Here is a 27958-nt window from a genome sequence, read left to right as displayed (position 1 = left end):
AGCTTCCCCAGCTGTTTTCCGTCCGCGTTCGGCTCTCTCCGCCTGAAGCTTCGGGTATTTCCGGCGGACGGTTCGGCTGTTTCCGCCGCTAGCTTCGGGCGGACTCGGCGCCTCGTTCCTTCCCTCCCCGCCGCCTGCCCCGGTAACGGTCGCTGGGAGTTTAAATGAGCAGGGGCCGGGCCGCGCCGCGCCGCTGCCGGGACACGCACTGAGGCGGGGCCGGGGCTGCCCCGCTCCGGGCTCGGCGAGGAGGCGGCGGAGGAGGCCGGCGAGAGCAGGATGACGGTGCTGCAGGAACCCGTCCAGGTACCGACCCCTGGGCGGCTCGGGCTCGCCGCCGCGCTCAGGCCCCAGGGCCCGGCCCGGCCTGGCGGGGGGAACCCGGCCTTGCCGCACCGGCCGCTCCGCGGGGGAGGCCTCCCCGCCGCCGGGCCCTCTTCTGGGGCGGGAGGCCCCGCTCCGCTCGGGCCGCTCCTGGGGCTGGGGGCCTGCGGGCCCCGGGGGCCCCCTCCGCCGGTGGGAGCGGGCCAGGGCCGCGGGGCGCTCTCCACCGCCAGCCCCGGCTCCTCCGCCCCGCTGGCCGGGCTGCGGGAGGGCTGCGGGGCTTCCTTGCTCCTCTGCGCGTCCCCTCCCCATCCCCTGCGCCTCTGGGACGAGCCGCCCTCGCCCTTTCTCCTCTGCCGGATCCCCAACGGGGGGACCCGGCCTCACCCCAGGAGCTGCCGGTGTCCTGCGGCCTCCTGCTAAAGGCCCTTTCGGCTCCCCCGGTGGATCCCCTGGGAGACCTGTTGATATCTCTCTCCATCTCGCTTACCTTTCTGCGTTTGCTGCCGTTTCGTTTCTAAATGCTCGCAGCACGCTCGGCTCCGGACGTGGGATGCAGATGAAGGACGTTCCTTTTTCCCAAGGAGTTAGTTCCTTCACATGGATGGGAGACCTGGAAGAGAAAATAACATAGATTTTGGTTTTCCTCCATATTTTAGTGTCACTGCAGTGACCCTGATGGGCTTCCTGCTCTTGTCCTCAGTCTTCCCATTTAAAAGGCATGATTCATTGAAATAAGAGTTGCTGTTTCTTTCTGCCTTGCCTGTGCACCCATTATTCTACCTATTCTGTAATCTCCATTAATCAGGCTTCTTTTTGTGTCCATGTTCTTGTGGTTTGGTTGGGTTTTAGCCTTTCAACAGGGTGGATTTGTTTCTAGTTATGGTGGGAACATGTTGCCGTAAGTGTCTTGGTAGTACATGACTCTGTTCTGTAATGAGCATCATGACAATGCATGCTTTCAGCTCTCCTCCCTCCTTTTAGTGAAAAGGTAGGAAGGGAAGAAAGACTTGTCCTCTGGAAGACCACCCTGCTGACCTGATCTTTTCCGTGCAAGATGGTGACGGTGCTCTTGTAGACCAGGGGTTTGTATCCTTGATGCCACTGTTCTGCTCATCCACTCGGAGAGCAAGGGTCAGTGCGGAGCTGGAAATTCCACCTGGTCCCTCTTTGCACTGGTCACACTTACGCCGTTGCTGTTACCCTTGGAGCTGGGATGGCCGTTTTGTACCAGTTGGGTATTCTAGGAAAACACGGGGTTACGATAGAGGAGGAAGCAAGAATGCATTGCAGAGTGAATGCCCGGAAACAACATTTAGTGTTTCCAGCACTGTGCTAATTAGACAAACCAAGTGGAAAATATTTGCCATTCTGGGAGTTCCGTGGTAGAAACATGCAGTCTTGTGCTCATTTTTCTGGTAGGTGAAGGCCTCTCTAATGTCATTCTCCATTCTTAAGCTCTCATCAGCTTGGCTGTTTCCATGAGGTTTTGCTATGTTGAATATACCTGTTTAGATTCTGCCTGCTTTCAAATACCAAACAGTTCCTTTATCAGTGGTTCTACTGCTCTTAGCTGTGCTGCTATTCCTTGCTTACAGAAACACTGGGAAGTTCAGGTTTTGTTCTTTTTTGTGGCCTTGGTCATATCCTTGCTTTTAACGGTAAAGGACCTGCCCGCCGGTGCACCATGCAGTACAAGGTCAGCGTTTGAGTCCTGCCTGGCTCTGCTGTGGTTCCTGTGGTCCATAGTGCCATGGCTACGAGCAGCATTGTAGATACTGGACAGCTTTACTGCAGCACCTTTCCCACCCAGCTCATGCTTGTTTTCTCACTGGTGTGTGACCATTCACTCCAGTGAGTGGTCTCTGTTTCACTGTGCACATCTGGGTGCAGTTGATTGCATTTCTGAATCCCCATTTTAGCTGGAATCCGCGGATTTAGCTCTGTTTTCCTGATTTTTTTTTAAAGTGCTCTGATTGGACAGTTTGACACTACTTCTCATTTTTGTCATTGCAGAGATTTTTTTCCTGTCTATTTGTCTGTTCTCTCTCAGCCTTTCGGATGTCTGCGGGGCTTAGCATTCCAGGAACAAACTGTCATCTTTACAGTTTTGATAGGCAAAACATGGTAAATATTCCCATCTCTGTGTGTGTTGCCTTGTGTTACAAGAAATTAATGTCCCAAAAGGCATCCTCTTCCCTGATTTGTTTTTTACTAACTTCTTTTAATCCTTTAAGATGAACAAAAGTGCCAGCAAAGAAGAGTTCACGCAGACAGCGGACCTCTACTTTTCATCCTGATGTGGTCAGTTTAAAACTCTTCAGCTCAAAAGTAAAGCCTTGTATCCCATGTGCTGAGAAGCAGACTGGATGCTTTCCAAGTGTTTCTGAAAAACAGCTTGGAAACAAAATGAACGCTTCCCTTGGGATTTAGCTGTTCAAGGTGATCATCTGTTGTGACCCACTTGAACGGTGCCTGAGCTCCAGGCTGCTGTGGTGGCTGAAAACACCCAGTGCCATTCTCTGCTCGCTTGATGCATACCTGGTAAATGCAGCACAGTTTATCACAGAAAAGTCTCCTTCCCTCTGCCCACCCTGGAGAAGTCTTAAATTGTGATAGAAGCTGCTTAGCATGCCAATAGGCTGTAAAGCTTTCAAAATCACTTCCGAAGCTATAGCACTGTCAGAAGAGAACACCTGTCTTTCAAGAGCTCTTTGGCTTATGTATGAAGTGACACTTGGACAATGCACAGGATTTTCTAGGTGGAAGGTTGACCTGTCTCAATCTGCTTTGCTTTTCTTGCTCTCCTCTCTGAGGCGTCTTTGCTGCCCAGCTGTGGTTGGTATGGTAGTTTTGGAATTCCCTGTTCACTTTCCATTTTCATCTTTAAAATGAGTGACTACGGCCTGGAGGTTCATCTGATCTGCAAGCACACTTAAATAAGACTCTGCAGCTCTTCAAGCTTCCTTCCTGTCCGTATCTGTAGCCCCAAGAGCAGAAATCACGACTGAAGTATCTCGGGTTCTTTGCACACTCTTGAGGAGGCAACTGCTTTGGGCTTCTGCCGACAGGTTCCATGTAAAACTTGATAACTGCCATAGGGAGGAAACTGAGGCTGCGTTTGGATTGTGTTTGTGCTTGTACTGTGGTGTCCTGCTCTGAAATCTTTTAGATTAAGTAGTTTTTATTGCATAAATGCTCCTAAAGTTCTTTGCTTCAGACCACTCTTCTGGTGTGGTTTAGCAGTTATGTGCCAGTAATGCTGTGTAGATGCATTGAACTCCTGCTAGAACAAACTAAATTACTAAAGAGATTGATTAAAAGATGCACAAGAAATGTTCTTTTTCAGTAGTTGAGACACAGTCATACCTTAGGCATCTGTTCTCATAGAAAATGGTTACTGTGTAGGTATGTGATTCCTTGCCACCTTCTTTTTCTCTTCCTGCTACTGTAGGAGAGTGTGTGCAAGGATCCTGCCTTCAGCATTCATCTGCTGGAGGCACGAGTCTGATTTGCACCTTTTGGGTTGCAAAATGACAGTTACTACAGGGATACTACCAGCTGACATCTTGCTTGCACTGGGACTCTTCTCAGCAACAATTAGTTGAGCCAGTATGTAGTGTAACTTCATAATGTGGCTGCAAAATCACTTGTGTCCTCTCTTAGCCTTTGGCAAGATAGTTTCTGGCAACTTGCTCCTGTTTGAGAAGTCAAATGACACTGATTTCACCACTGCCACCACCCCCATGCCTTTGTTTTGTAAGCATGTAGGGTTACAGCCCTGTAAAGACAGCACTTTTAACCTGCAGATGGCACAAAGTGGATAGATTCAGCTAAATGTCACTTGTGACTTGGTAAAGGGAGAGCTGCTGCTGAGAGCAAGAGTTAAAAAAGGAGACTTTAGGCTGCTCTAACTCGGGTATGGTGTGAAAGATTTTAACACTGTCCTTCTGTCTCATGCTTTCTGTGCCACACTGCCCAGAACAATGTATGGCCTTGGAGCTTTTCAAGGTAAAAGGGAGTAATCACTTGAGGCAGACTCTGGCTGAAGTTATCTGAAGCGTGGAATACTGCCAGGGAGAAAGAATAAGGGGTTTGCATTGTAATAATCAAAGTGAGAGAATTCACTTTCAAGTATCTTCACACAAGCTTAAAAGTACCTGTTGACTTTTAAAGGGTGTTGTTGGGACCTACTGATAGAAGCAAAATAGTATCTCTGAGATTTTGTGTATAATACTGTGTATAGTAATTGGAGCCTCTGGGGTGTAGTGTTCATGGAGACTGTGTAGGCTTCCCGTGAAGAGAACTTGCACATTTTTCACACCCTGTGTTTGTCAAGTTTGTGTTGGAAGTAGCAGCATATGGTACATGTAAGTCTGTGATGTTTGAGTTTTTTCAGATGGGATTGGCATTTGCTTTTCCTACTGGGAATGGCATTGCAGGATGCTATTTCTTTAGCTCTGGAAGATCTGTTTTCGTTTTGGAGTGTCTGATAGGTATTAGTAGCTAATTCTGTTTGTCTTCAGTTCTGATGAATATTGAAGTACTAAACCAGAGTGCCTTGAATTCCTGAGTTCAGATCTTGCTTGGATTGATAGTAACAAAACTGCTGCAAAATGGCCGTTTGCTCCTTATAGAAAACAGCTTTGGAACCTGAGCAAGACTGATGGGTAGGGAGGAACCACAGTCCTGGTACCAGCCTGCTCACCTCAGAACACAAACATCTGCATATGATGCAGCATCCACGCTGCTACTTGTAATGGGCGTATAATTGTAATATAATCTTTACAGACTAGTATAATTGTAATGTGCTCTTTCCAGATAACATAAGGCTTCTAATCTGATCTGAACAAAATGGGCAGAGTATCTGTTGTGACCCCTGCATATCCCAGCCCTTCTGCTGGACAGCTCTTGCTTGTAGCTCAGGAATGGTGACAGCACTGCAATTGTGACAGCAGCTTTAGTGGTATCCACAGTTTGTGCTCCTGTGTGTACGTTTGGTTTGCCTCTCACTGGAGTAATGCCATGTTTTGAGTCTGGCCAAATACTGATAGGTCCAAACTCTCCAGCTTGGTGTTCATGAACAGAGGTGATGGTACCATTACTCAGGTAGCTGGTTCTGACCAAGGATGGAGATAGGAGCAAAATGCAGAAGCAGGTTTGCCTTGATGTATGTGTGCGTGTATCAGTTTGTCCATCTCATTTGCATTGCATTCTTCCGTGATCCTAATTAGTGGCAGGAGGGAGGTGGCTGCCGAGCAAAGAGCACACAAAAAGCAGTGGCTCATGTTGATTCTTAAGGGAACACTGATATCCCTCCAAGGACAGCGCTGCGTACCTCAGTACTTAATCAACGGGCTTGTATCGACAGCCTGAGACACTGACGTGATTTCAGTCCTGTTCAGTTTTGGTTTAGCATGTTTCAAGAGGAGATGCTTTACATGGATTTATGCATAACGCCAGTAAAATGGGTTGGGCACCCAGCTCTGTCCCACCCCTCTGCCCTTCCTAAGAGCAGAATGGAATAGTACAGCAAGCAGCTGCGGGGTGGATTTTGTTCTTACCTTTACTTTGTGGCCTTGTTTGGTGGGAGTTTGCAGTAATTCATGCTGGTACGCACTTGTAGCAACTGGGAGCCCTCGCTGTTATTTCAGTGCATGCTGGCTGAGGTTTATAGACAGTTGCATGTAGTAACTAGTGAGCAACACTCTTAGATTAGTTCATGACTTCAGTGCTAAGTTGGGTGTTTTGATTTTTGTCTTTTGAAGTCTCCTTACCAATAGCTGAAAAAACTAGAGCTTGGCCTGCAGGTTTATCCTTCTCTATTCCTACGCCTCAAAGTTCGGTTTTCAACTTTGCCTTTTGTAACTCATAAGGGCTAATGAGTTTTTTCATTTTTAAAGCTTCTCTCTAAATCTAGATTCTTTTCTTTTCTTGCAGGCTGCTATATGGCAAGCACTTAACCACTATGCTTACCGAGATGCCGTGTTCCTGGCAGAAAGATTATATGCAGAAGGTATGTACTGTGCAAATATAAAGCTTTCTCTCAATTTTGATTTTGGGATTGTTGAGCCTCTGCTTCTACTTTTTTACTCCTGTTGTTGTGATAATGAAGTTTCACTTGCTGCTTGGGGAAGGCAGAAGAATGCCTTGCAGTTAGGCTGGAAAATGAGATAATGGAACAGCAGTAATGTTATTTTACAGTAGAATCTCCTTAAAAAAAAATGGAGTTGTGTGTCTGAGCACAATGTTTACAGTGATCTGTTGTATGGTATCAAATGGGAGAGAAGGGTTTTAATAGCTTTTCCAGGCTGAACAGCCCAGTTTTCTCAGGCGGTGTTCAAAGGGAGGTGCTCCAGTCCCTGATCATCCTCATGGCCTCCTCTAGACTTGCTCCAACAGCTCCATGTCCTTACGTTGAGGACTCCAGAGCTGCACCCAGTGCTGCAAGTGGGGTCTCACCAGAACAGAGTAGGAGTTGCCTCCTTCGGCACTGCTGGGGATGCAGCCCAGCACACGAGTGGTTTCTGGGCTACCCATGAAATCTGGGGTCTTCCATCTGGTGCTTAAATGACAAATGTTGTGTAGAATATTAAGGTACCTTATGATCTAGGTGTGCATAAAGAAAATGGTGCTTTAGGGATGATGTATCTCTCCTGAATGCAGCACACTGTGAAATGAAGGGAAATGCTGGATTGAAGGTAATTGCAGCAGCCAAGAGAAAAATGAATGACTTGATCCTGACGTTATCTTTGCAGAATAATGCTCTGCAAGAGTACTTCAGAGTGCTTTTTTTCAGTGACCAGCCGTGCTGTGAGAGAGCAGCATGCATGCTGGCGCTTGGTGCAAGCAATTAACTGCTAACAAAACATCTGGCTTCTGCTTAAAATAAGGAGTTATACCACAGAGTAGAAGCTGCTGAGCTTGAATACAGTGACTCCATATTGGCAGTAGAGATTTTACCCTGAGATTAACTTTCAAGTCCACGGGCAGTTACTGCCCTTGTGGGGATGGCTGTGGCTTGGTATTTTCCCAGAACTTGGAAGTGTGTTAAATTAATGGATAAAGGAATTGATTTAACTTTAATTTTCAAAACTCTCTTCTGGTGGTTTTAGGATAAGGCAAATAAAATGTCTTTTCTCTAGGTCTTCAGTTGGCACTGTTCCTGTCTGTGTGATGGCACAAACTAGTCCCTTTTCAGTGTAGCGAAAGGTTGGAGCAGGTTTTTGTACAATGTTCATACTGATTTTCTGAAGAGCTCCATGTAGGTAGATGAGCAAACATCAGAACTGGTTCTTTAAATGCTGAATTCCATTTAATGGTAGCCTCTTCTGAAAAGTAGAAAGTAATGTTGGTTTCTCAATTGTTTGGAGGTTTAAGTTGCTTGCCTTTATGGAAAGCCTTTCTTTGAGTTACAGTACATTATTACACAAGGGATTTGACTGGAACATTTGGGGGGAGTACAAGGAATAGGGTAGGTCACTATGGCTGTACATAATCCATGAGTGTACCTGGATATCTCTTGTATTTAAAACAGAAAACAGTTAAAATGGAGTGAAACAGATATTTCACATAATGTTTGACTTGCATTGAACATGGTAATGTTCTCCATTGCTTCATAAAAACACTTTTGGCATTTAAAGTTTCAGCTGAGATTTTCCCTGCAAGGTTTTAAAGGGGTTACCTCTCTGTCCTTTGTGTAGTGACAAATAAAATCAGTGAGTCTGACCTCAGTCTTAAATCTGGATGCTAAGACAAGCTCTTTGAATAGAATGTTCTCAGTGTGGTACATAATTCATCTCTGCAATGGAAGAAGTCTTGAAGCAGACATCAAATCTAAATACGTCTGGTTTCTGCCATGCAGAAATGTTTGTGTCTTGATTACTGCTGTTTTCTGTTTAGATGAGGTGACTTTTTTGCTAAAGTTTTACTGCTTCCTTCAGAATTTAGAAACTTGGACTCAAGTTGGGAAGAGGAGCTGTAGGAAAGCTTGTCTGTATCTCTACTTCCTAACATGAAATAGATAAAGCATCAAATGGTAAAGTTAAGCCATGTTCCCAATGAAATAGTATAGGCAGCAAAAAGTAGCTCAGTTCTGCTAGGAATGGCTGCTTTGCTTGGCTTGCTGTTACTTTAACAGCAAAGTGGCTGATGGCTTAGTTGGATTGGGTAGCCAGAAGGATCAAAGTTCTCTCACTTACAAGAGCACTTTTATAGTTGGTCTGACCATGCAAGAAAATGGCACATGGAAGTTTGTTACCTGGCCACAAATAAAGGAATGCACTTCATGCGGTAATGAACTGCTCTCAGTACTCTGTTTCTTGTCTTGTTCTTAGCTGGGTTTTACTCCCTGCCCCCAAATTCCTTGTATCAAAAGGGGAAACAACTAACTGTTATTTGAATTATGTTTTCAGTACATTCAGAAGAAGCACTATTTTTATTGGCAACGTGTTACTACCGCTCAGGAAAGGCCTATAAAGCATACAGGCTCCTAAAGGGACACAGCTGTACTACTCCGCAGTGTAAATACCTGCTTGCAAAATGTTGTGTTGACCTCAGCAAGTAAGTAAATCCTTCATGTTCTGTTCAGGATTACAAATGCATTTGTTTGTTGTCCGAGTTTCTCTTTGAAAGCTGTCATATTGCATAAACTAGTAATACATTGGTCTTCCAGCTCTGAAGGCTGTAAGTTCAGTTCATTTTGCTTTCAGATATGGACCTAATGAGCATTAGCCCATATTGCAGAAACCTCTGAAAGGTATTGAGTAACTTACAAAGGAGCTGTCGAGGTGCGTAGGGAGAGAAAGCATTGATTGCTGAGATGTCTCAAGGAGACCACTCTGGGAAGGGTTTAGTTGGGTTTTGTGTTTCTCTAATACGTTGCATAGTAAGTGTTTCCAGTTGAATTTAATGGCTGGGCCGCTTCCCTCAAGGAGTAAACTTGTTCCTCTTCCCCTATTACTGTTAGTGGGTAGGTGAGGGAGAAGATTGCAGACAGACACCTGGTTTTAAAAACCTACAACAAACCCATCTTGAAACCCTGTCCAAAAATGCTGTATTCAACATCAAAATTAACCTTGACAGGATCAGTGGCAAGGTATCTTGCTGCTTTTCTGCAGTCATCTTTAGAGTAGTGAGGATGTCTTGACTTGTGTTTCTTTTGACACTTCCAGTGTTGCTGGAGCCTTACAGGTTATGTTTGTTAGTTGAGAAACAAAGCCAAACTAAGCCTTGTCGTGGCTTGATACTAGATAAAGTACCTTCAGAAATGGAGTGTCCTGAAGACTTTCTGGCCTTCTGTTTAGTATTCTACCTAAGCTGAGTCACTTCTGGGGAAGTCATGTTGTATTATGAGTCTGGTTTTGGAGTATTGTTGGGGTTTTAGTGTTTGCTTTGGTTTTCTTCCATCCCAGTAGAGTTGTTCAGCTTCAGAGTACTGCACACCTCTGTGCTGCTAGAAGAATTCACCAGCTCTTAAAATCACTTTGTAGAAACTAGTTTCTATGTGGTGTGAAACTTGTGAACGCTGACAGTGGGTTCCTGTTTTTGTTTGCAGCAGGCTGAAAACACTGGACTTCCAATCCTGTGAGCCTTGTAACCCCTCTAAACCTCTTGTTTTTTGCAAAGGCTTGCAGAAGGAGAGCAGATCTTATCTGGTGGAGTGTTGAATAAACAGAAAAGCCATGATGACATTGTGATGGAGTTTGGTGACTCTGCATGCTTTACGCTCTCCTTACTGGGACATGTCTACTGGTAATGTTGCTTTTCTATTGTGTCTAATAAAGCTTGCGGAGAGGGGGGATTATTTAACCAAGTCCAGTTTTAGTCAGATACATTTTTAGTATACCTGTTCTCCAGTTCACAAGAAGCCAGATACTTAGGTATGCAGTTTAGCCCCAGAGTTATGTGTAAAAGCATCATCCATAGATATTTAAAATGGCTGGAAGGCGAGCAATGGGCTTGCTGTTAGCAAACAAGACAAAAAGCCATTGCAGAGAGCAGCATCTTCCTAAAATGAAAACTTTCAAGCTCTACTAGTGCTTCTGTAACTTTTGAGGACTCTGTTGTCTTTCATCTGTGTCTGAATATGCCAAATAACTTGAAAAGAAGCCAGTATTGCTCTGTGGTTTGAAACAGTGAGGAATGTTGCTGTGACTCTCAACATGCTTTTGTTTTTCAACCCCTCTTCTAGAAAGCTATCTTGAACAAAAGTGCTGTTTCAGTTTCCCTATAAACTGTTACATTCTTCTTGCAGCAAGACAGACCGGCTTGCCAAAGGATCAGAATGTTACCAAAAGAGCCTTAGTTTAAATCCTTTCCTCTGGTCCCCTTTTGAGTCGCTATGTGAAATAGGTAAGTCAGCAGAACTGCATTCCCAGTGAAGATGTTCTCTATGTTTCTGGTTATGTCAAGCTTTCCAATTTATATTGGCAAAGTTATTACACTCCGTTTGCTCATTGAATTAACAAGAAACATGCCAGCAGAATTCTCTGGGAGTGGTTTTGAGAGCAGCAATGCATTTAAAACACTGTGCCAGTGTTTAGAGCTTTTGTCTTGGTTTCTTCCGTTCTCGCTACTTTGGATTTAACAATACCACATTTGCAACCTACAGTTAATAGACCCTTAGAAACTGTGCTTCTGAGAATATGTAGCAAGTCCATTTTCTAATCAAACTGGTTGTCCAGGGTTTTGTAGTGGAAGAGCACTGCTGGTTTAGTGTAAGGGGTTTTAAACAATGAAGTAAGAACACACCCCTTCTAAAATCCTTTGCCCCTTGTTTCAGATTTGAATATTTGGGGTATGGACTCAGGAATAACTCTGTTTAAATCTCTTTCCAATCTTACAGGTGAAAAACCAGACCCTGACCAAACATTTAAGTTAACATCTCTCCAGAACTTCAGCAGCTGCCTGCCTAACACTTGCACAACATTGGTATCTAATCACAACGTAACACACAGGCAGCCTGAGACTGTCCTGATGGAAACGCCTCAAGACACAATTGTGAGTTTTGCTGAAGTAGTTGTATTTAAAGTGAGGGTTTTTTCCACCTTAACTGAAGAATGCAGAGTAGAAACTACACTGAGTATCTCACAGCCACCTTCTGTGTTTCAGGAGTTGAACAGAATCAACCTTGAATCCTCCAATTCCAAATATTCCTCCTTGAGCACGGATTCTTCTATGTCTTACATTGACTCAGCTGTAATTTCACCAGATGCAGTCCCTCTTGGGTCAGGAACTTCTATATTATCTAAACAGGCTCAAAATAAACCAAAAACGGGGCGAAGTTTACTGGGAGGACCTGCAGCTTTGAGCCCATTAACTCCAAGGTAAGTCCTTGAGATAGTTTCTGTCTGCAGCTGTGAGTTTGAAACGTGTGTGGTGGTGCACGATGTACCCATACACTCATGTTGATAGCACATTGTAAAGCTGTAGAAGGAAAAGCAAAACAACCTCAGTAACTGCTTTTGGGCCTGGTGTTCATCTCTTCTGTTTTCTAAACAAGCAGTTGGTGTTTTTGATTAGAAGAGAGGAACTGTTGATTCAGTGTATTGCTGATGGCGATGTTCGCACTGGAAGAATCTTTAAAAGAGTATGTTTCCTCTCTGGGATAAACTTTGTGATGAAAAGCTGTTCTTATGAGCCTGAAGAATAGCTCCATTCTAAGGACATGTAAACATGTGCTCAGTGCTGCATTTAAACAGCATTATGTGAGAAGCCATTAATGCTTGGATGGTCTGTCTATTGCATTAGGTTATTATGCAGACAGGCAAAGGAAGTTCTGTCTTTTTGATTTCAGGAGTGTTTTCTGTTAAAATCTATCTCAGATGAGGAGAGCAAGATACTAGAGGGTTAACATCAATTGATTAAGTAACTCTGAAATGAAGTAGATCATCTGGATCTGTTTCAACCACAGGATCAGGCCAGCTCTTGTGCTCTAGCATCCAGACACTGAACCTTCCTCTTTGTTTTCTTCCAGCTTTGGAATTTTGCCACTAGAAACCCCAAGCCCTGGAGATGGGTCCTATTTACAAAACTACACAAACTCTTCCTCTGTAATTGATGTGCCATCCACAGGAGCACCTTCAAAGAAGGTATCTTGCATTCTGGGTTGCTGTTCTACAAGTTTGATGTTGCAATGTACTTTAAAGAAGAATCCATAATGCAGATAGAAAAACATTGCATGTAGGCTGAACTGTACTAACAGTGGGGAGAGCCCAATTTACCCACTGCAAAATGAGTTTTGAAAGACAATTTGTCTGAGTGTGGAATTGCTTGAAGCCTCCTTAAGTTGTGGAAATGTTTTGGGTTTATTAAGTGAGAATCTAATTTATGTCTAATGTGTCTACAAAGCATGTTTAGAAAAACCCATCCCCTGATCTTACTAACAATTATTTAATACAGCAAAATAAAATGTAGTTCACCAGCTTTAAGTACATCTTCATCAGGGTCTGGAGGGACTGGCCAAGGGGAATGGCTTTAACCTGCCAGAGGGGAGACGGAAATGAGCTCCTAGGCAGAAGCTCTTCCCTGTGAGGGTGCTGAGGCGCTGGCACAGGGTGCCCAGAGAAGCTGTGGCTGCCCCATCCCTGGCAGTGTTCAAGGCCAGGTTGGACACAGGGGCTTGGAGCAAGCTGCTCCAGTGGAAGGTGTCCCTGCCTGTGGCAGGGGTTGGAACTGGAGGAGCTTTAAGGTCCCTTCCAGTGCAAACCTTTCTGGGATTCTATGCCACCACAATACTGCAAGGAAAGATGTCTGTAGACGTTTTCAGCTTATTGTGACACTTCCTTTGGCTGGCAAACCAGATTTGTTTCCTCACCTTTTATAATGATAAGCAATAGTCTTCCATTTCTAATTAAAACAAGCCCTTTTTTCCACACCCAAAATACACAAGCATGGGCAGGCTGATCAGCTGGTGCTGCAAGAGACAGCCAGAGGAAGGTGCTGTGTCCACCTCCTGTCTTGTCCCAGTGCTGGTGATTCTAAGCAGTGAAGGCTTCAGAACTCCTCAGGCTGCAAGCTGGAGTCTGAAGACAGTCCAAAATTAGAATGAAAACTCCAGGTTTGTTTAATGAATGTATTTGCAGGGATGACTTCAAATCATCCAGAAATCCTCAGCTGAGCTGAAGGTACTGGGTTTTTGCATGCAGTTCTTGAAGTCTGCTTTGCAGACCAGAGCAATCCAAACGGTGCTGTGGTCTGTGGAGGGCTGAGTGCTTCACTCAGTAACTCTTGTGTAGAAGGCATGAAAAACTGTCTTTTTTACTCCCTATGAAACAGCCTTAGTTGCCATAGTGATAAATGGGAGGTAGAATGCTGGTGACAGTTGAAGAACCATTTGTTCCTTTCTAAAAACAAAAACCTGAGGATTTTTCTGTCTATTTTTAGTAAGTCTTGAAGTTGTGTGAGGGATGTAAGTGTGCAATAGGTGGCCAACTCTCTCATGTAAAAACTCAGGGCACGGAATAATGTATTCCTCACAAAATAGAACTTGAATTTCCGTGCTTGATGCTCAGGACACATCAGTTGGTTGCTGTGTCATCCTGTAAGTGGATTTCACTTCACATTACTGCAGCGCTTTCTATCACTTCTTGGTTGTGGTTTTGGGGGTTTTTGCCTTTGTTCTCTTAGGGCTGGACTCTGCTAAACCCGTCTGCTAGAAGGGTGTTTCGTGTCTCTGATCCAGTTTCCATCCCGTAGTTGCTCAGGGCCAGCCAGGTTTCCCCAGTGCAGTTGAAAACACTGGCTTGTGGTGGACTGTGCATGTGTAGGAAGGTAAATTTTCCTGACTCTGAATAATAGAAGCAATTAGTGAAGTGCAGCTCTTCAGTGTAGCACTCACCTGCATTTCATCTCAGTGTGTACTACATGCACTACAAAGCTTTGCATCTAGCAAGTTGTATTTGCTGCTGTTTTGTTGCTTTGCTGGATCACAGAATCATAGAATAGTTCGGGTTGGAAAGGACCTTAAGATCATCCAGTTCCAACCCCCCTGCCATGGGCAGGGACACCTCACACTAAACCATATCACCCAAGGCCTCGTCCAGCCTGGCCTTGAACACTGCCAGGGATGGAGCATTCACAACCTCCCTGGGCAACCCATTCCAGTGCCTCACCACCCTAACAGGAAAGAATTTCCTCCTTAGATCCAACCTAAACTTCCCCTGTTTAAGTTTGAACCCATTACCCCTTGTCCTGTCACTACAGTCCCTAATGAAGAGTCCCTCCCCAGCATCCCTATAGGCCCCCTTCAGACACTGGAAGCTGCTATGAGGTCTCCACGCAGCTTCTCTTCTCCAGGCTGAACAGCCCCAACTTCTTCAGCCTGTCTTCATACAGGAGGTGCTCCAGCCCCTGATCATCCTCATGGCCGTTCTCTGGGCTTGTTCCAACAGTTCCATGTCCGTGTTCCATGTGGCACCACAGCACCGAGGTGTGAATGTCACTAGTCCCTACATCTGGTTTCTGTCCAGATGCATCTGTGCTCCACAAAACACAGCTATTTAACATGTCTTTTAATAACAGCTTAGAATTCTGCTGCTTGCTTTGCCCAATGCAAATAATTACTTGGCCAATTTCACTTCTGCTCTTCAAGTGCCTGAGTTAGAAAAGGTTGAGTATAGCTGTGGCTTAAACGTGCATGACTTAACGGAGGCAGTTTCCTAGGAAACTGTTACATAAATGAATGAAACATTAGGATGGATCCAGAGGCTTCCTATCTGAGTGGGCAAGCATGCTACTGGCTGCCTAAACTGGCCTCTGGTAACAAAGGAACTGAGAAGGGAAGGATAGAATGTTAGAAGTCAGATAATGCATAAACTGGTGTTGCTTGTGCCACCACTGATCTCTCTTTCTGATTCCTGGTGTGTGAAAGATCATTTTTTCCAAACAGCCATCACAGAGTTGAATGTAAGTGTCCCTGGAGGAAGCAGAAAGCTTGGGTTTAAGCTTTCTTTAAAAGGCAGGGAGGGTGGGACCTGTTGGGAAGCCTTTCAGACAATGACTTTTCTGCCTGAACTTCCTCCTTAGGTCTCACATTCACAGTCAAGGTATCACAGCTCTAAGTTCCCACACCTCAGCTGTGCCAGGCCAGACAGCAAAGTGCACAGTTTAGCTCTATGAAGCTGTGTGAAGATATAAGATGACGTTTTGGTGCTAAGTCGTAGAATCATAGAATCGTTAGGGTTGGAAAGGACCTTATGATCATCCAGTTCCAACCCCCGTGCTGTAGGCAGGGACACCTCACACTAAACCATATCACCCAAGGCCTCGTCCAACCTGGCCTTGAACACTGCCAGGGATGGAGCATTCACAACCTCCCTGGGCAACCCATTCCAGTGCCTCACCACCCTCACAGGAAAGAATTTCCTCCTTAGATCCAACCTAAACTTCCCCTGTTTAAGTTTTAACCCGTTACCCCTTGTCCTGTCACTCCAGTCCCTAATGAAGAGTCCCTCTCCAGCATCCCTATAGGCCCCCTTCAGATACTGGAAGCTGCTCTGAGGTCTTGTAACTTGTGTCAAATAAAAGGTACAAAAGGGTGTGTGTGCACGGTGTTGTTCAACCAATGTGCAGTAACTTGCTGCTCCATGTTAACTTCACTCCGAGTACCTGTAACTTTAAATATGGCATCTTTTCATTCCCTTTTATTCTTGTACAATCAACATACAGTTTCTTGCCACTAGATGGAGATTTTGGATCTTTCAGCTGATGTGCATAAAGTTGGTAAACTTCCTGATGTTTTAAGAGGTAGCATGAGGGATACTTCTGATGGTTGCTCCTGGGGATGAGGGGGACACCTCACCCTTTACTGAAAGAATCTCTATTTATCCTCCTTTATGCAGTGGTTGCTAAGCAGACTAGATTTGGTAGAGCAGAAATCGAGCTTCCTTAGTGACATAATAACAAACCAGTAGAAACTTTGTGTTATGCAGGCTGTCAGCAGGATAAGCCAAGCCGGAACGAAGTCTGTCTTCTCACAGAGCGGAAATAGCCGGGAAGTCACTCCAGTTCTTGTTGCACAAACCCAGAGCTCTGGCCCACAGACAAGGTAAGGGGAGAGGAAAGAAGTCCTCTTGGAATTCAGTTTTGGGAGTATCTGTCCTTAGAGTTCTTGAGTGTCTCTGTTTAAAACAAAGATAAAAGCTGGGGTTACGAAAAATGGAGCCAAGAACTTATTTTTTTCCCCATGTGCTGCTTGTTTTCAGTACAACACCTCAGGTATTGAGCCCAACAATTGCTGCTCCACCAAACTCACTGCCTCGAAGAAGCTCTCGCCTCTTTACTAGTGATAGCTCTACTACAAAGGTAACCAACTTCATGTGTTCCAGACTTGGGGGTTTTCTTATCCATGCCACTGTGCTGACTAATGCTTTCCCCATCTGTATAGCAGCTGAAAAACAGATTCTGTGATGAGCAGAACTTTTATGAAGCATGTGGCTGTATAAAACATGTCATGATGCCATAATATGTTGGGTTTTAATCTGCCAAGTGCTCAACCAAAGCTGTAGAAGGAAGAGTATCATAATCAAATACAAAGATGCATGCTTGTGGTGATACATGCTTGGCACTACAAATGCAGTGGTGCTGCTAGCTGTCAGCCCATTAGAAAAGAGGTGGTGGTGTTCAGAGCTATTTATTGAAGAACTCGTTTTGAGCAGATACTTTTCTTCCCCAAACCAAAGTAATTTTCCTATGTTCTGCTCCATTGTTTGAAGAGCAGAACAGCAAAGCACAAATACTCATGGTCTGCAGTTAGGTGATGTGAATGTTTGCTGTTTAAGAAGGAACCACTAAATAGCCAGTGTAGTTACTAGGTGCCTGTGTACTTGAGCTTAAAAGTCAAGTGGCTGGGCATGGTGGCTCCAGCTGCAGAGAGGCATACATGTAACTCTGCACAATTCACTTTCAAGTTGGATTTTCTGCATTTAAAAGACTTCTCTGTGTAACTCTGACTCTTCTTACTTGCAGGAAAATAGCAAAAAATTAAAAATGAAGTTTCCACCTAAGATTCCAAACAGAAAAACAAAAAGTAAAACAAATAAGGGAGGAATAACTCAACCAAACTTAAATGACAGCTTGGAAATTACCAAACTGGACTCTTCCATCATTTCAGAAGGGAAGATTTCCACTGTTGCACCACAGATCCAGGCTTTTACGCTACAGAAGGCAGCAGCAGGTCTGTTAGAACCCTACTGGACTTTATTAGAGTAAAACTGTGTTTTAAGGTTGAATGGAAAGAAAAACCAGTGTTTGCTGCTTTCTTATTTCAGTAGGCCTGCACAGCTATCACCTTTGTATAAAATCTGGTTGAATTCAGTATCTTCTAGTTCCAAAGAACAAGTCAAGAAGTATTAAAAGCGGCTAATTGTAAGCAGCTACATCTTGCAAGCTTGGATCCTCATTAATGATTAAAATGCTTTTAGGCAAGATCCTTGGAAACTGACTCAAAGGAGCTCTGAGTAACCCACTTATCTTCCCTCAAAATCAGGTTTATAGAATCAGTTCTCCCTTCATATTTCCCATTTGTTTAAAACCAAGTCTTTATTCAGATTGTCAGAAAATCCTAGACAAAGTGCTGAATTCCTCTCTTTTGGCTCATTAATATTTCCAGGCAGCAAGAAGATGTATCCAGGGATACCAGACGTGTGGAAACTGTATTCAGACCTAACAAAATGTTTGAATAGCTGCTGTAAATGCAGAGCTGCAGTTGCTCTGAACTCGAGTGTTTCTGAGTGTTCTGTTGCTGGCTGAAGCAGTTGTTTCTATGTGACTTCCATTATAAAGGCTGCTGGTTAGAATATTATTCCTAAATTGAGAGTGTAGAAGCCTGTGTGTGGGATCTCCTGGAAGATTTTCATAGGCAAAGTCAGGAGCAGTGCCTGTTACAATGAAGAGCTGGAGGGATTATCAAGTAAATAAGTCTCAGTTGTCTTTCTTTTCCACTTGTATTTACTGTGGTTTTCTCCTAGAAGGTTTGATGAGCCTTCTTCGTGACATGGGGAAAGGTTACTTAGCCTTGTGCTCATACAACTGCAAGGAAGCGATCAATATCTTAAGCCATTTACCATCCCACCACTACAACACTGGCTGGGTGCTGTGCCAAATTGGGAGAGCTTACTTCGAACTTGCAGAATATATGCAGGTAGGAACTTTTCCCTTTTGTTTTGCATAGCTTTCCACAACACCTGCAGCTGTCCTGCGGAAGCTATAGGAAGTTTACAGTTAAGGTAATCTTAAAGGCTTTTCCAACCCAGTTGATTCTATATTGTGTTTATTTTGCAAACTAAAGCTATGGACCATAATGTTTTCCTAAAGCTAGGCTGCTGCTTCCTTTCTTGTGCCTCAAGTGTTGTAACTGGAGCTGAAGTTTATAAAAGGGATAATTATGTCAGAAAGACTTCATTAGGCAACTGTTGATAAAAAGTGTAGCTGTCTCACATGGAAGTAAAGCACATCTATGTGTTGTCATGTGTCCCCATCCCTGCATCACCCACGTTCACCACGTGCTGCCTTTTCCCTCGTAATTATTATACACGACGCCTGGAGGGCTGGAGCACTCTGTGAATGCAGTACCTTCATCTGTCAGAAAAGCTCATGATCAGAACTGGACCATAAAAGTATGCTACACTTTTTGTGGGTACCTTTTTTGCCTTGCTTGTGATTAAAAACAGCAACATAAAGTGAGTCAGCATAAGAAGGGTGGCTGTGTTTCTGTTGGGGTATAGTTCCTTCCTTCACTTGGAGGGGAAGTCGCAGGACTTGGAGCTCTGTGTAGTAACTTGCAAAGCAAAGAGAATGCTCAGTCTGGACGTGTGAAGCTTGTAACCTTGACCTGTGTGCTCTGCTTTGGTGGGTGGGATTTTGGTTTAATTTCTGTTCTTAGGCTGAGAGAATATTTTCAGAAGTAAGAAGGATTGAAAACTACAGAGTGGAAGGCATGGAGATCTACTCGACTACGCTGTGGCATCTGCAGAAGGATGTTGCTCTTTCAGTTCTCTCAAAGGATTTGACAGACATGGATAAAAACTCACCAGAGGTATAAAATGCTGTGCTCTTGAATGAGAAGAGATTAACTGTATGTGGCAAAATCAGTGGTTCAGAACAGTGCTCTGATCTAGCTCAGGTGTATTCTCCTGTGAAAACTGCATGGCCAAACTGGTTTGTTGAACTGATGATGCCTGAGATGGCTTCCTGGAATTCCAGCTTCAGTGGAACAGGTTGAAACCTTTTTATCTGTTAATGATTATTTAAATTTGCATTGGCATCATTCATCCAGGAAGATCATGGGTTACTCACTCTTCCTGCTGCCAATATGCAAAGATAAGGAATGTCTCCTTCCTGTACCACCTTTTAGTTGCTGTATTTAACTCACTGGTACTTAAAACATGATGTTGCACATTTTTTTATGCCAAAGTTCATTAACCTGTGGAGTGCACGGTAACATAAAGTCATGAGTAATCCAAAGCCATGATGTACAAAAACCAGCCACCTTTTAATAGGTGCCACAGCAAAGTAATAGGTGTGTGTGTCTGTAAATGGGTAAAAGGGGAGGTTGTTGCTAAATTTGTGGCTCTGCAGATTTCCACATCAGTCAGGTGGAGTGAAAGCAAATTTACTATCTCCCCTTAGTTATTGCTGCACAGCTCAGATGTTTTATTTCTAACCTTTCCAACAGCTTAAGAAGCTTTAGTCATTAGTCATCAAAGGATTTAATTGGCACAAGTGTGCTGGGTGTCCTCATGCTCATTTTCTCTATTTCAGCTTGTCTAGCTCTCAGGTGTATTTAGGCCTATAAGCTTCTTAGGAATGAAACTTAACTGTTGTTTTACGTTTTAATCTAGGAGGAAGTTAGTACAATCACGTAAAGCAGCATGGAAACAAATCTGTTCAGCGCAAACATCGTTCATGTGGGTTGTAAGAAGTGTGCTAATTTTGCAATGCTGTCTTTACTAGGCATGGTGTGCTGCAGGAAACTGTTTCAGCTTGCAACGAGAGCATGACATTGCAATCAAGTTCTTCCAGAGAGCCATCCAAGTTGATCCAAACTATGCTTACGCCTACACCCTGCTGGGGCATGAATTTGTGTTAACAGAAGAACTAGACAAAGCATTAGCTTGTTTCAGAAATGCAATCAGAGTCAACCCTAGACACTATAATGCATGGTAAGTTTGGCTTCACCTCCCTCCTATTGCATGTGTTGCAGAGTTCCTTTTGGAGAAATATCTGCTGGATGCTGAAGGATGTTTTCTTGTTTCTGCAAATCTTGGCTGTGTTACCCCAGCTGTTTTGTTCTGGGCAGCACTTCTCATCACTCTACTTGATTGTTCCTCACTTCCAGCTGGAGAGATGAGAGATCTGTCCCATTACACCATAGGACACAGTTAGTTTCTTCCAGCTTTTTCTGTGTATGTATAAAGCAATGAAAGTTAGATCTGCTGGTGTAAGTCACTTAATCTTGAGAACCTTGTATGCTTTTCACTTTGTAGCTGTTGAGCCGTTCTTCCTGTGTATCAGATACCAATTATGCACACTATCCAACTGAACAAAAAGACCCAAGATCATTTTAGATGTAGCTTTTTTCCCCCCAAGAAATCATTTCCCACCCTGGATGTGGTTGGCAAATCTGTCTGCCAGGTGCTATTGACAAAGCCTGGTTTAATTAGAATGCAGCCTTACTGAGAGAGCTGTTTCTCTGCTTGCAGGTACGGGTTGGGGATGATTTATTACAAGCAGGAAAAATTCAGTCTGGCGGAAATGCATTTCCAGAAAGCACTTGATATCAATCCTCAGAGCTCAGTCTTACTGTGTCACATTGGAGTAGTAAGTAGATTGCACTTAACTCTCTCCTTGTGTTTTAATCTGCTTCTGTGCTTTGTTTGAGTAAAGTCACTCTGAATGTTTTTATCAAAACCCACCAGGTTCAGAGTACCTATGGGAGGATCTTAAGTGCTAAACAAATGAATAGCCACAGGATTAATGTGTCAGAAGAGAGACACTTCTCCTTTTCAAACTCCTTTTAGCCAGTCGTGAAATTATGCTCTCAGGTCATGTTTGTGAGTCTGCCAAAGCAGTAGTGATCCAAAAATCAGGACTGTGTGCAGATGTTAATGTGAACAGACCATTTATATGGGGGGCTTTTATACTCAGTACATAAGAAACCAAGCATTCCCATTCCTACAAAATGCTGAAGCACCCATCTCACCTTTCACAGTGCAGTATTTTTGTCCTGGTTATGTGTCCGCACTGCCCTCATTCGCATCACTGTGTAGGTGTGACAACTTCTTCCTTAGGCCACTTTATGCCAAATGAAGTTCAAGTAGCAGGCAGCTCCTTCAGCCCATCAGTGCAATTTCATTTATAGGGCTGCTTGAGAAGTTGGTCATTTATCCATTTGTTGCTGCAGTCCTTGGGAAACAGTGGCCTCATCCTCACAAGTGGAGAAGTTCTCAGATACTTGTGATGGTGACTTGAGGCTGTGTGTGATGGATGGGTCCCTGCTGGCATTGATTTGCTTTCTGTGTGGCAGCGAAGCTGTGTCAGGTAATGCAGGGACAGTGCCTGCTTCTCACTTACATACAAAGAAAGGCATTGAGTCCACTTCTGGCCAAAGGTTCAGTGATTTCTGTGACCCATTGGGTAGGGAGAAGGTTTTGAGGTGGAGATGAGGCGAGGTGAAGTTTTCCTGTGAGAAAGCCTGTTAAGACTTGGTCTGGAATTGGACAAATCTTTATTAAAGCAGCAGATTGTAGGTACCTGTAGTCCAATGGATTTGGTTTTGTCTGGCAGATGAGCTGTTATTTTCCCCTTGAAACTTGTTCTCCCTTTGTGTAACAGGTCCAGCATGCACTGAAAAAATCTGAGAAGGCTTTGGATACTTTAAACAAAGCTATTAACATTGACCCCAAGAACCCACTATGCAAATTCCATAGAGCTTCTGTATTATTTGCAAATGAGAAATACAAGGTAAGATTGCCTGTTGACAACTCTAAGTTATCTTTAAATCACTGTAGCTAGGAATGGGGATGCACTGGAAGCTGAATGCTTACACATTGACATCAGGGCTTGCAGGAAGCTAACGGGACATCAGCATGTCTTGCAGAGGCCAATGTGAAGCATTTGCTTTGACGCCTGCTCCCTTCACCAGGTAACTTGTTGACTGTGGTGAAGGGGTGTGTTAGGAAGTAAAACATTTGGACTCTCTTCTTCATCAGGCTGGGACTTGTAAGACTCAAGTTACACTGTTCACATAAACTACATAAAGCCAAATGAAACGTTTGGGGGATTAGCACTAAGAATTCTGATGGTGTGATAAATTTGGCCAGTGTTAGGTTTATGCTTCTGTTTCTGTAGCAAGCTCAAACGTGAAGTTATCTTCACATGAATAAGTTCTAGGGGGTTGAATGCAACTTTTTATAACTAAAACCATTGTTCATTTCTAACTGCAGATTGAGCAGGTTCAACTTCTTAGGTTGAATTTCTTGATAATGCCAGATTACTGTCACAGCAGCAGAAATTGCTCCAGTATCAACAATTAAAGTAGAAGTTTCACTGAGTATTTTGGACAAATACTGTGTTGTAGGAGACCAAAGCCCAGTAAACTTGCTCTATTTTTGTAATAATAGGGCTATAATATGCTACAATCTTTAAATAAGAAACTAATGTAAAGGGCCTTTAGATGGTTCTCGTGAGGCTGTACTGTTCTTAATGGAATATGCTGTGTGGAAATGTCAAGATGATTTTTCCACACTGGTGCTAAGTCCCAGGTTAGTGATGTTGTAACTGGCTGCAGACTGGTAGCTTGTACTTCCTAAGCTCTTTTTGCTTCCTTTTCAGTCTGCTTTACAAGAACTTGAAGAACTGAAACAGATTGTTCCCAAAGAGTCTCTTGTTTACTTTTTAATAGGAAAGGTAAGGAAAACTTGACTGGGATCACAACCGTGGTGGTTTCCTGTGTTGCAGAGATGTGTGCCTGATGAGAAAACATGATGCCTGTCACTAAGCCGCTTCCATTTGGAGCAGTGTTCTAAAAATTCCCAAAGCTTTAAATAAGGCTGACTGCTCACAGCTTTATTATGTAGTAGCTTTTAAATGCAGAAGCCAGTTATTACTGGGGCAGCCTTCAGCTCTATTTTAAACAAACAAAACAACCAGCCCAAGCCAATGTTGTTCTTTACCTGCTTTGATTTCACCACTGTCAACTTGAAAGAGAATGATTTTTAAAAGCAAGACTTGATCCTGGTGAAGGGACTTCATGCAGTGGTTATGCACACAGCCAGAATCTGTCTCTGAAAGTGGGACTTTATTAGGACTTGATTCGATACAACAGCAACAGTGTGATCAGTGGAAATCCTTAGAACATTGAGGGACAGTCCATCCATCAGGCAGCAGTGTTGTTTATGTGTGTGTGTAGCTACCAGGATGTTCAGTCACATTCTAATGTGTTAGAAATGCTGAGCAAGGAGGTATTGTGGCACGCTCCAGAGGCTCCACCAAGAGCCTCAGTGTTCTTTTCAGCTGATAGTCTCCCTAAATTGCTGTAGAAGGTTATCTGTTTGACAGGCAGAGGAGCCTCTGATGAAGCTAATGGAGTAGGCTAGCACAGGAAAAGATATTACCAGCTTGTCAGCTGTGTTTGCATTCCAGCCTTTGTGTTTAATGCCAGAGAAAAGTAATCCAGGAATAGAAATCCTCTTCCTCACAGTCTTCTCTGCTAATATGCTTTAAGTATGGTCTGCAGCTTTCTTCCGTGGGGTGTCTGCTCACTAGGAAGCAACAGGACAAACTTGCCTCTAGCACAGGAGTGGGGAGCTCTTCATCTGCAGGATGGAGAGGTGAAAGGATTTGTGCTGGACTTTGTTGGCTGGTAACTGTCAGGAGCAGCTGGACCTCCACATTGCCATGACAGTTGCCATGTCTTGACAAAGTTAAGGACTTTCACTGTTAACATGCTTGCCACAGATAAAGCACTTGCTCATCTGTCCTTTATGATAAGGAGAGCTTCAGGGAAGGTTACAGCAAAATGTGGGCTGGAATCTGCAGAGCAGGGTTGTCTTGAAGAGCTGCTCTTCAGTTTAGCAGGACAAGCAAGGGGCCACTTCTTGGCCTGTTGTTTTCCCCACCTGCCAATGAGAGCTAAAACGAGGATGTAAGAATGGCTGTGCCAAGTCAAACCATGGGTCCTGCCTTTGCCAGTGCTCAATGAGAGCTATAGGGGAGAGTGCAGGATTCATGTGTGCACATGGTGATGCTTCCCCAGACTGTCCTCTGGGCCTCTGGCATTAGAAGCCTCGACTTTGGACTTTTCCTGAGCCACAGGTAGATTTGGGGGTTACCATGACTCAAGAAAGCAAGCGTGGTGAAGGGCCAAGACAAGGCATGTGCAGCTTTAACCCCACCTTGCTGCAGCTTCATTTCTATTTCAAGATCCACCTCTTTATGGTTTTGAATGTCAGCTGCCAGTTTAATTTTGGGTCTTAAATAGAAACACTTGCTCACTCTTTCTACACATACTTGCTGTTTCCCTTGGGACTTGATAAATCTTTCATCTCTACCCTCTTAAAGATAACCATAAGCCTTATGGTTTTCATGAAGTATCAGTTACTTGTGGCCTCTTATGTTTGTTGTCCAAAACCTCAAGTCGCAGCTCCATGTAAGTGTAGCCTTTTATGCTTTTATTTTAGGTTTATAAGAAACTGGGTCAAACACATTTGGCCCTAATGAATTTCTCATGGGCAATGGACTTAGACCCCAAAGGAGCCAATAACCAGATTAAAGAGGCAATCGATAAGCGTTACCTTCCAGATGATGAAGAACCAATAACTCAAGAAGAGCAAATCAGTGAATGTTACCCCTATGAATCAGGTTTGTATTTCCAGCCCTTTCTCATGCAAGGAGGTATTTCAGCTTTCATAGAATCCCAGGGTTAATAGGTGGAACAGTGCTCCTGCTGCTTGGCAGGAACTCCAGAGGCTCTTCACTTGCAATTCATTCATTCTTCCTACAGTAAGCATGAAATAAAGGATCTTTAGAATGTGTAGATGGAGTAGGACAGAGATAACAAATGCAATAAATTCAGGGTTGGCTGACAGTATCCTAGGAGAGCAAAATGTTCACAGAGCTGCACATCTTCCCTTGTAGAAGCTTCAAATCATTTCAAGGTGACTGAATGGCAACTGAAATTGTCTGTAGAGGCTTTGTCCAAAGTTAAACTGGGTGTTGGGTAAAAACATTTGGCCTGCTAAGCGTGAAAGGAAGCTCTTGACAGAAGTCATGGAAGTGGCTTCATTTGAAGAGAGAGAAAATAAAACACTCCCAGTGTCCTACTTGGGAATAATCCATGAAGAGGAGTGGCTAGGGTTTCGCTCTGGCTTTTTATTATGAGCTTAGATTCCATGAAGCAAGGGTAGCTACGTGAAATGGGGATAGTAATAACTATTGACCTCTTCGATGCAGACTGAGGTAGTAATAGAAAATAAATACTGAGAAGCAATTTAATACAGGAAGATTTACCCTGCACTTCCTGAAGCGTCAGCAGGGTTTTCTCCCCCTGCTGCTGTAGTTGGGCTACTTAGAATGCTGCTCGCTGGGGCTGAACATGTTTCTGGCCAGGAGATGGAGACAGAGTACCCGAGCTGCCAAGGGACACCTAAACCAGGACTGAAAAAAAACCAACTTCATCTGCCCAATAAGCAAAGTAAAACGGGATCAGGCTGTCTGTGAGAAGCTGTGGCTGCCCCATCCCTGGCAGTGCTCAAGGCCAGGTTGGACACAGGGGCTTGCTTGGAGCAAGCTGCTCTAGTGGAAGGGGTCCCTGCCTGTGGCAGGGGTTGGAGCTGGAGGAGCTTTAGGGTCCCTTCAACCCAAACCAGGCTGGGATTCTCTAAACTGCAGACGAGTTTCACAGACCGGGCTCAATAGCTCTCTTAGGACACATGAGACAACCTAAAGTAAGTTAAGGTAGTGCTGGGGGTGGGGAGAATTGTTTCTGATACATTGGCTGGTGTAAGTCAGTTTGTGCCTTCACTTCCTGGCGTGGGGCTGGCTGTGTCTGTGGTACAGAAGCATTTGAGTGAAAGCCATAAAAGGCACCTGTGTTTGTCCATGAAACACCTTCATAGTGGGGATTTGCAATGAGGTTTGTTAATATGGACTTTGTGTGAATTCCTTTCAAAGAGCATTTAGACTTGGTCGTGCTCTCAGGGGTTAATGTACGAGAAGGAAAAGGGGAAAAGCTACATGCCTTTAAAGCATTCGGAGGGGAAGCCCAAAGCTTTGTGGGAGTGGGTCCTGGGGGAATCCGAGTGCAGCAGCCCTGTAATGTTTGCCTGTTTCTTTCTCTCCAGCTGGCACAGATGAATCCCAAGAGAGCAGCATGACGGATGCAGATGACACACAGCTCCACGCAGTTGAGAGTGATGAATTTTAACCTCTAAAAGCCAGTATCTGGGCTTGAGTGTGTGACTGGTACTGTTGTGTTCTCCCCTTCCTTCGCATCCTGGGTCTTCACATCACTGAGCCAGCATTGTCATTATTCTCCCAACACCACGAGTACGCCTCTCCGACTTCAGCTGTACACAGAGTTAATGGCAGTGCAATATTCAGCTGCTACTGAGTCTGACTTGTTGGCTCTTACCACTTATGAAAGTGACTGAGGAGGAAATGCTATTTTTGGACTCCCCTTTGCTGGAAAAATATCATGGAAGAAAGACTTGGTTTGCTGTACCGAAGCCAGTAGATGCGGGGATAGTACTAATGGAGCAGTGTCTTGTTCTTTTCCCAGAGCTGTGTCTTAGTTTGGTTCTTTCTTGGTAAGCAGAGTGCTGAACCTCATTTCCAAGGACAGTGTCGACAAACGCAGGCGGTTAAAAGACTTTTGCATCTTGTAACTTAAATGCCAGGGGATGTAAATAACCTTAAAGCTGCGGTGGCTCCAGTGAGCAAACACAAAGCACGTGCTCAGGAGCGTGTCCCACCATGTGAAGCATCCCGTTGTCCCTGCTTAGAGTGGAAATGTAGCGGGAGGATCCCAGTGGAGAATCAAAGCTTTGATGAAATGCTTTTGTGTTCTAACCAAGAGTTAATTTATTCACCTCGGTTCTGAAAGGGCAGGGTTTACTTTTGTACTTCCAAGCACCCAGTCTGCACCATCTTGTTCATTTCTCAGAGACCCCTTCACTTGTTCTTCTCCTTTTAAGAGTAAAACTAAAGGGCACAATGAAAGAGCAGCATAGCTGCACCTAGTGAGAACCATCCACCCCTTAACCCAGCATGACAGTGTGTTTCTGAGCAGAGAGTGGGAAGACCATGGAAGCCTTAAGCAGATCAGAACCTTTGTCAAATCCATCACCTCACTGTTGAAGATGAGCATCACTCAGAAACCCTTTTGGGAAGTGTGGTCCAAGCAAAAATGTGCAGTTTTCTGTCTTTCTCCTTTATTTTAAGGTGTTCTTTCAGATCTTGCTCTAGAACCACTTTCCTCTTGGCCAGAGGCTGCTTCACCAAGTCCAAAATGATCTTTCTCCGCAGCAACAATCGGTGCCCTTCATCAGTGATGATGCAGAACGTGTATGATATGAGCAGTTTTAAAGAGCAACTTATGCCTAATAAATTGGGAATGATACAAATTTCATAGCAA

At 44.1% G+C, this 27958-nt stretch overlaps 1 protein-coding gene and 2 long non-coding RNA genes across 8 annotated transcripts in view; 1 reads left to right on the top strand and 2 right to left on the bottom strand.

The window, feature by feature from the left end:
- Nucleotides 1-14637, bottom strand: part of LOC133262769 (uncharacterized) — a 294205-nt gene extending 279568 nt beyond the window's left edge. The window contains exon 1 of the long non-coding RNA XR_009741403.1: nt 14581-14637. This is a non-coding gene — a long non-coding RNA (uncharacterized LOC133262769). The remainder of the gene's footprint in view (nt 1-14580) is intronic.
- On the top strand, nt 1-27958 carry CDC27 (cell division cycle 27). 6 transcript variants are annotated; one of them, XM_061442269.1, is made up of 19 exons: nt 3-306; nt 6265-6340; nt 8739-8886; nt 9952-10077; nt 10580-10677; nt 11171-11325; nt 11437-11651; nt 12302-12416; nt 16239-16372; nt 16530-16629; nt 17293-17500; nt 18297-18466; nt 19208-19360; nt 20278-20486; nt 21027-21144; nt 22159-22287; nt 23158-23232; nt 25005-25185; nt 26667-27958. In XM_061442269.1, the coding sequence occupies exons 1-19, from the start codon at nt 280-282 to the stop codon at nt 26747-26749; spliced, it is 2520 nt and encodes an 839-aa protein (XP_061298253.1). In that variant the 5' UTR covers nt 3-279; the 3' UTR covers nt 26750-27958. The 6 variants fall into 6 exon arrangements, with proteins under 6 accessions (XP_061298258.1, XP_061298256.1, XP_061298253.1 ...); XM_061442271.1 differs by having other exon boundaries at nt 4-306; nt 16257-16372; XM_061442268.1 differs by having other exon boundaries at nt 4-306; nt 18294-18466.
- LOC133262770 (uncharacterized) lies at nt 25163-25990 on the bottom strand. The gene is made up of 2 exons (XR_009741404.1): nt 25834-25990; nt 25163-25321 (listed from the first exon to the last, which is right to left on the bottom strand). It is a non-coding gene; the product is annotated as an uncharacterized LOC133262770 (long non-coding RNA).

Source organism: Pezoporus flaviventris, unplaced genomic scaffold, assembly GCF_033815535.1.
Source record: "Pezoporus flaviventris isolate CSIRO_AGI_PZ_B2104156 unplaced genomic scaffold, CSIRO_AGI_Pfla_v1 ptg000223l, whole genome shotgun sequence".
In the NCBI taxonomy this organism is placed as follows: Eukaryota; Metazoa; Chordata; class Aves; order Psittaciformes; family Psittacidae; genus Pezoporus; species Pezoporus flaviventris.
The sequence above is the reverse complement of the archived record's forward strand: the minus strand, read 5'-3'. Positions and strand labels throughout refer to the sequence as shown.

What these genes read in the sequence shown, in the direction of transcription:
- CDC27 (XM_061442268.1), top strand. Translation starts at nt 280, where the DNA reads ATGACGGTGCTGCAGGAACCCGTCCAG. An exon ending in AAACGCCTCAAGACACAATT is followed by an intron (nt 11,326 to 11,436) that starts GTGAGTTTTGCT and finishes TCTGTGTTTCAG; the next exon opens with GAGTTGAACAGAATCAACCT. An exon ending in TTTACTTTTTAATAGGAAAG is followed by an intron (nt 23,233 to 25,004) that starts GTAAGGAAAACT and finishes CTTTTATTTTAG; the next exon opens with GTTTATAAGAAACTGGGTCA.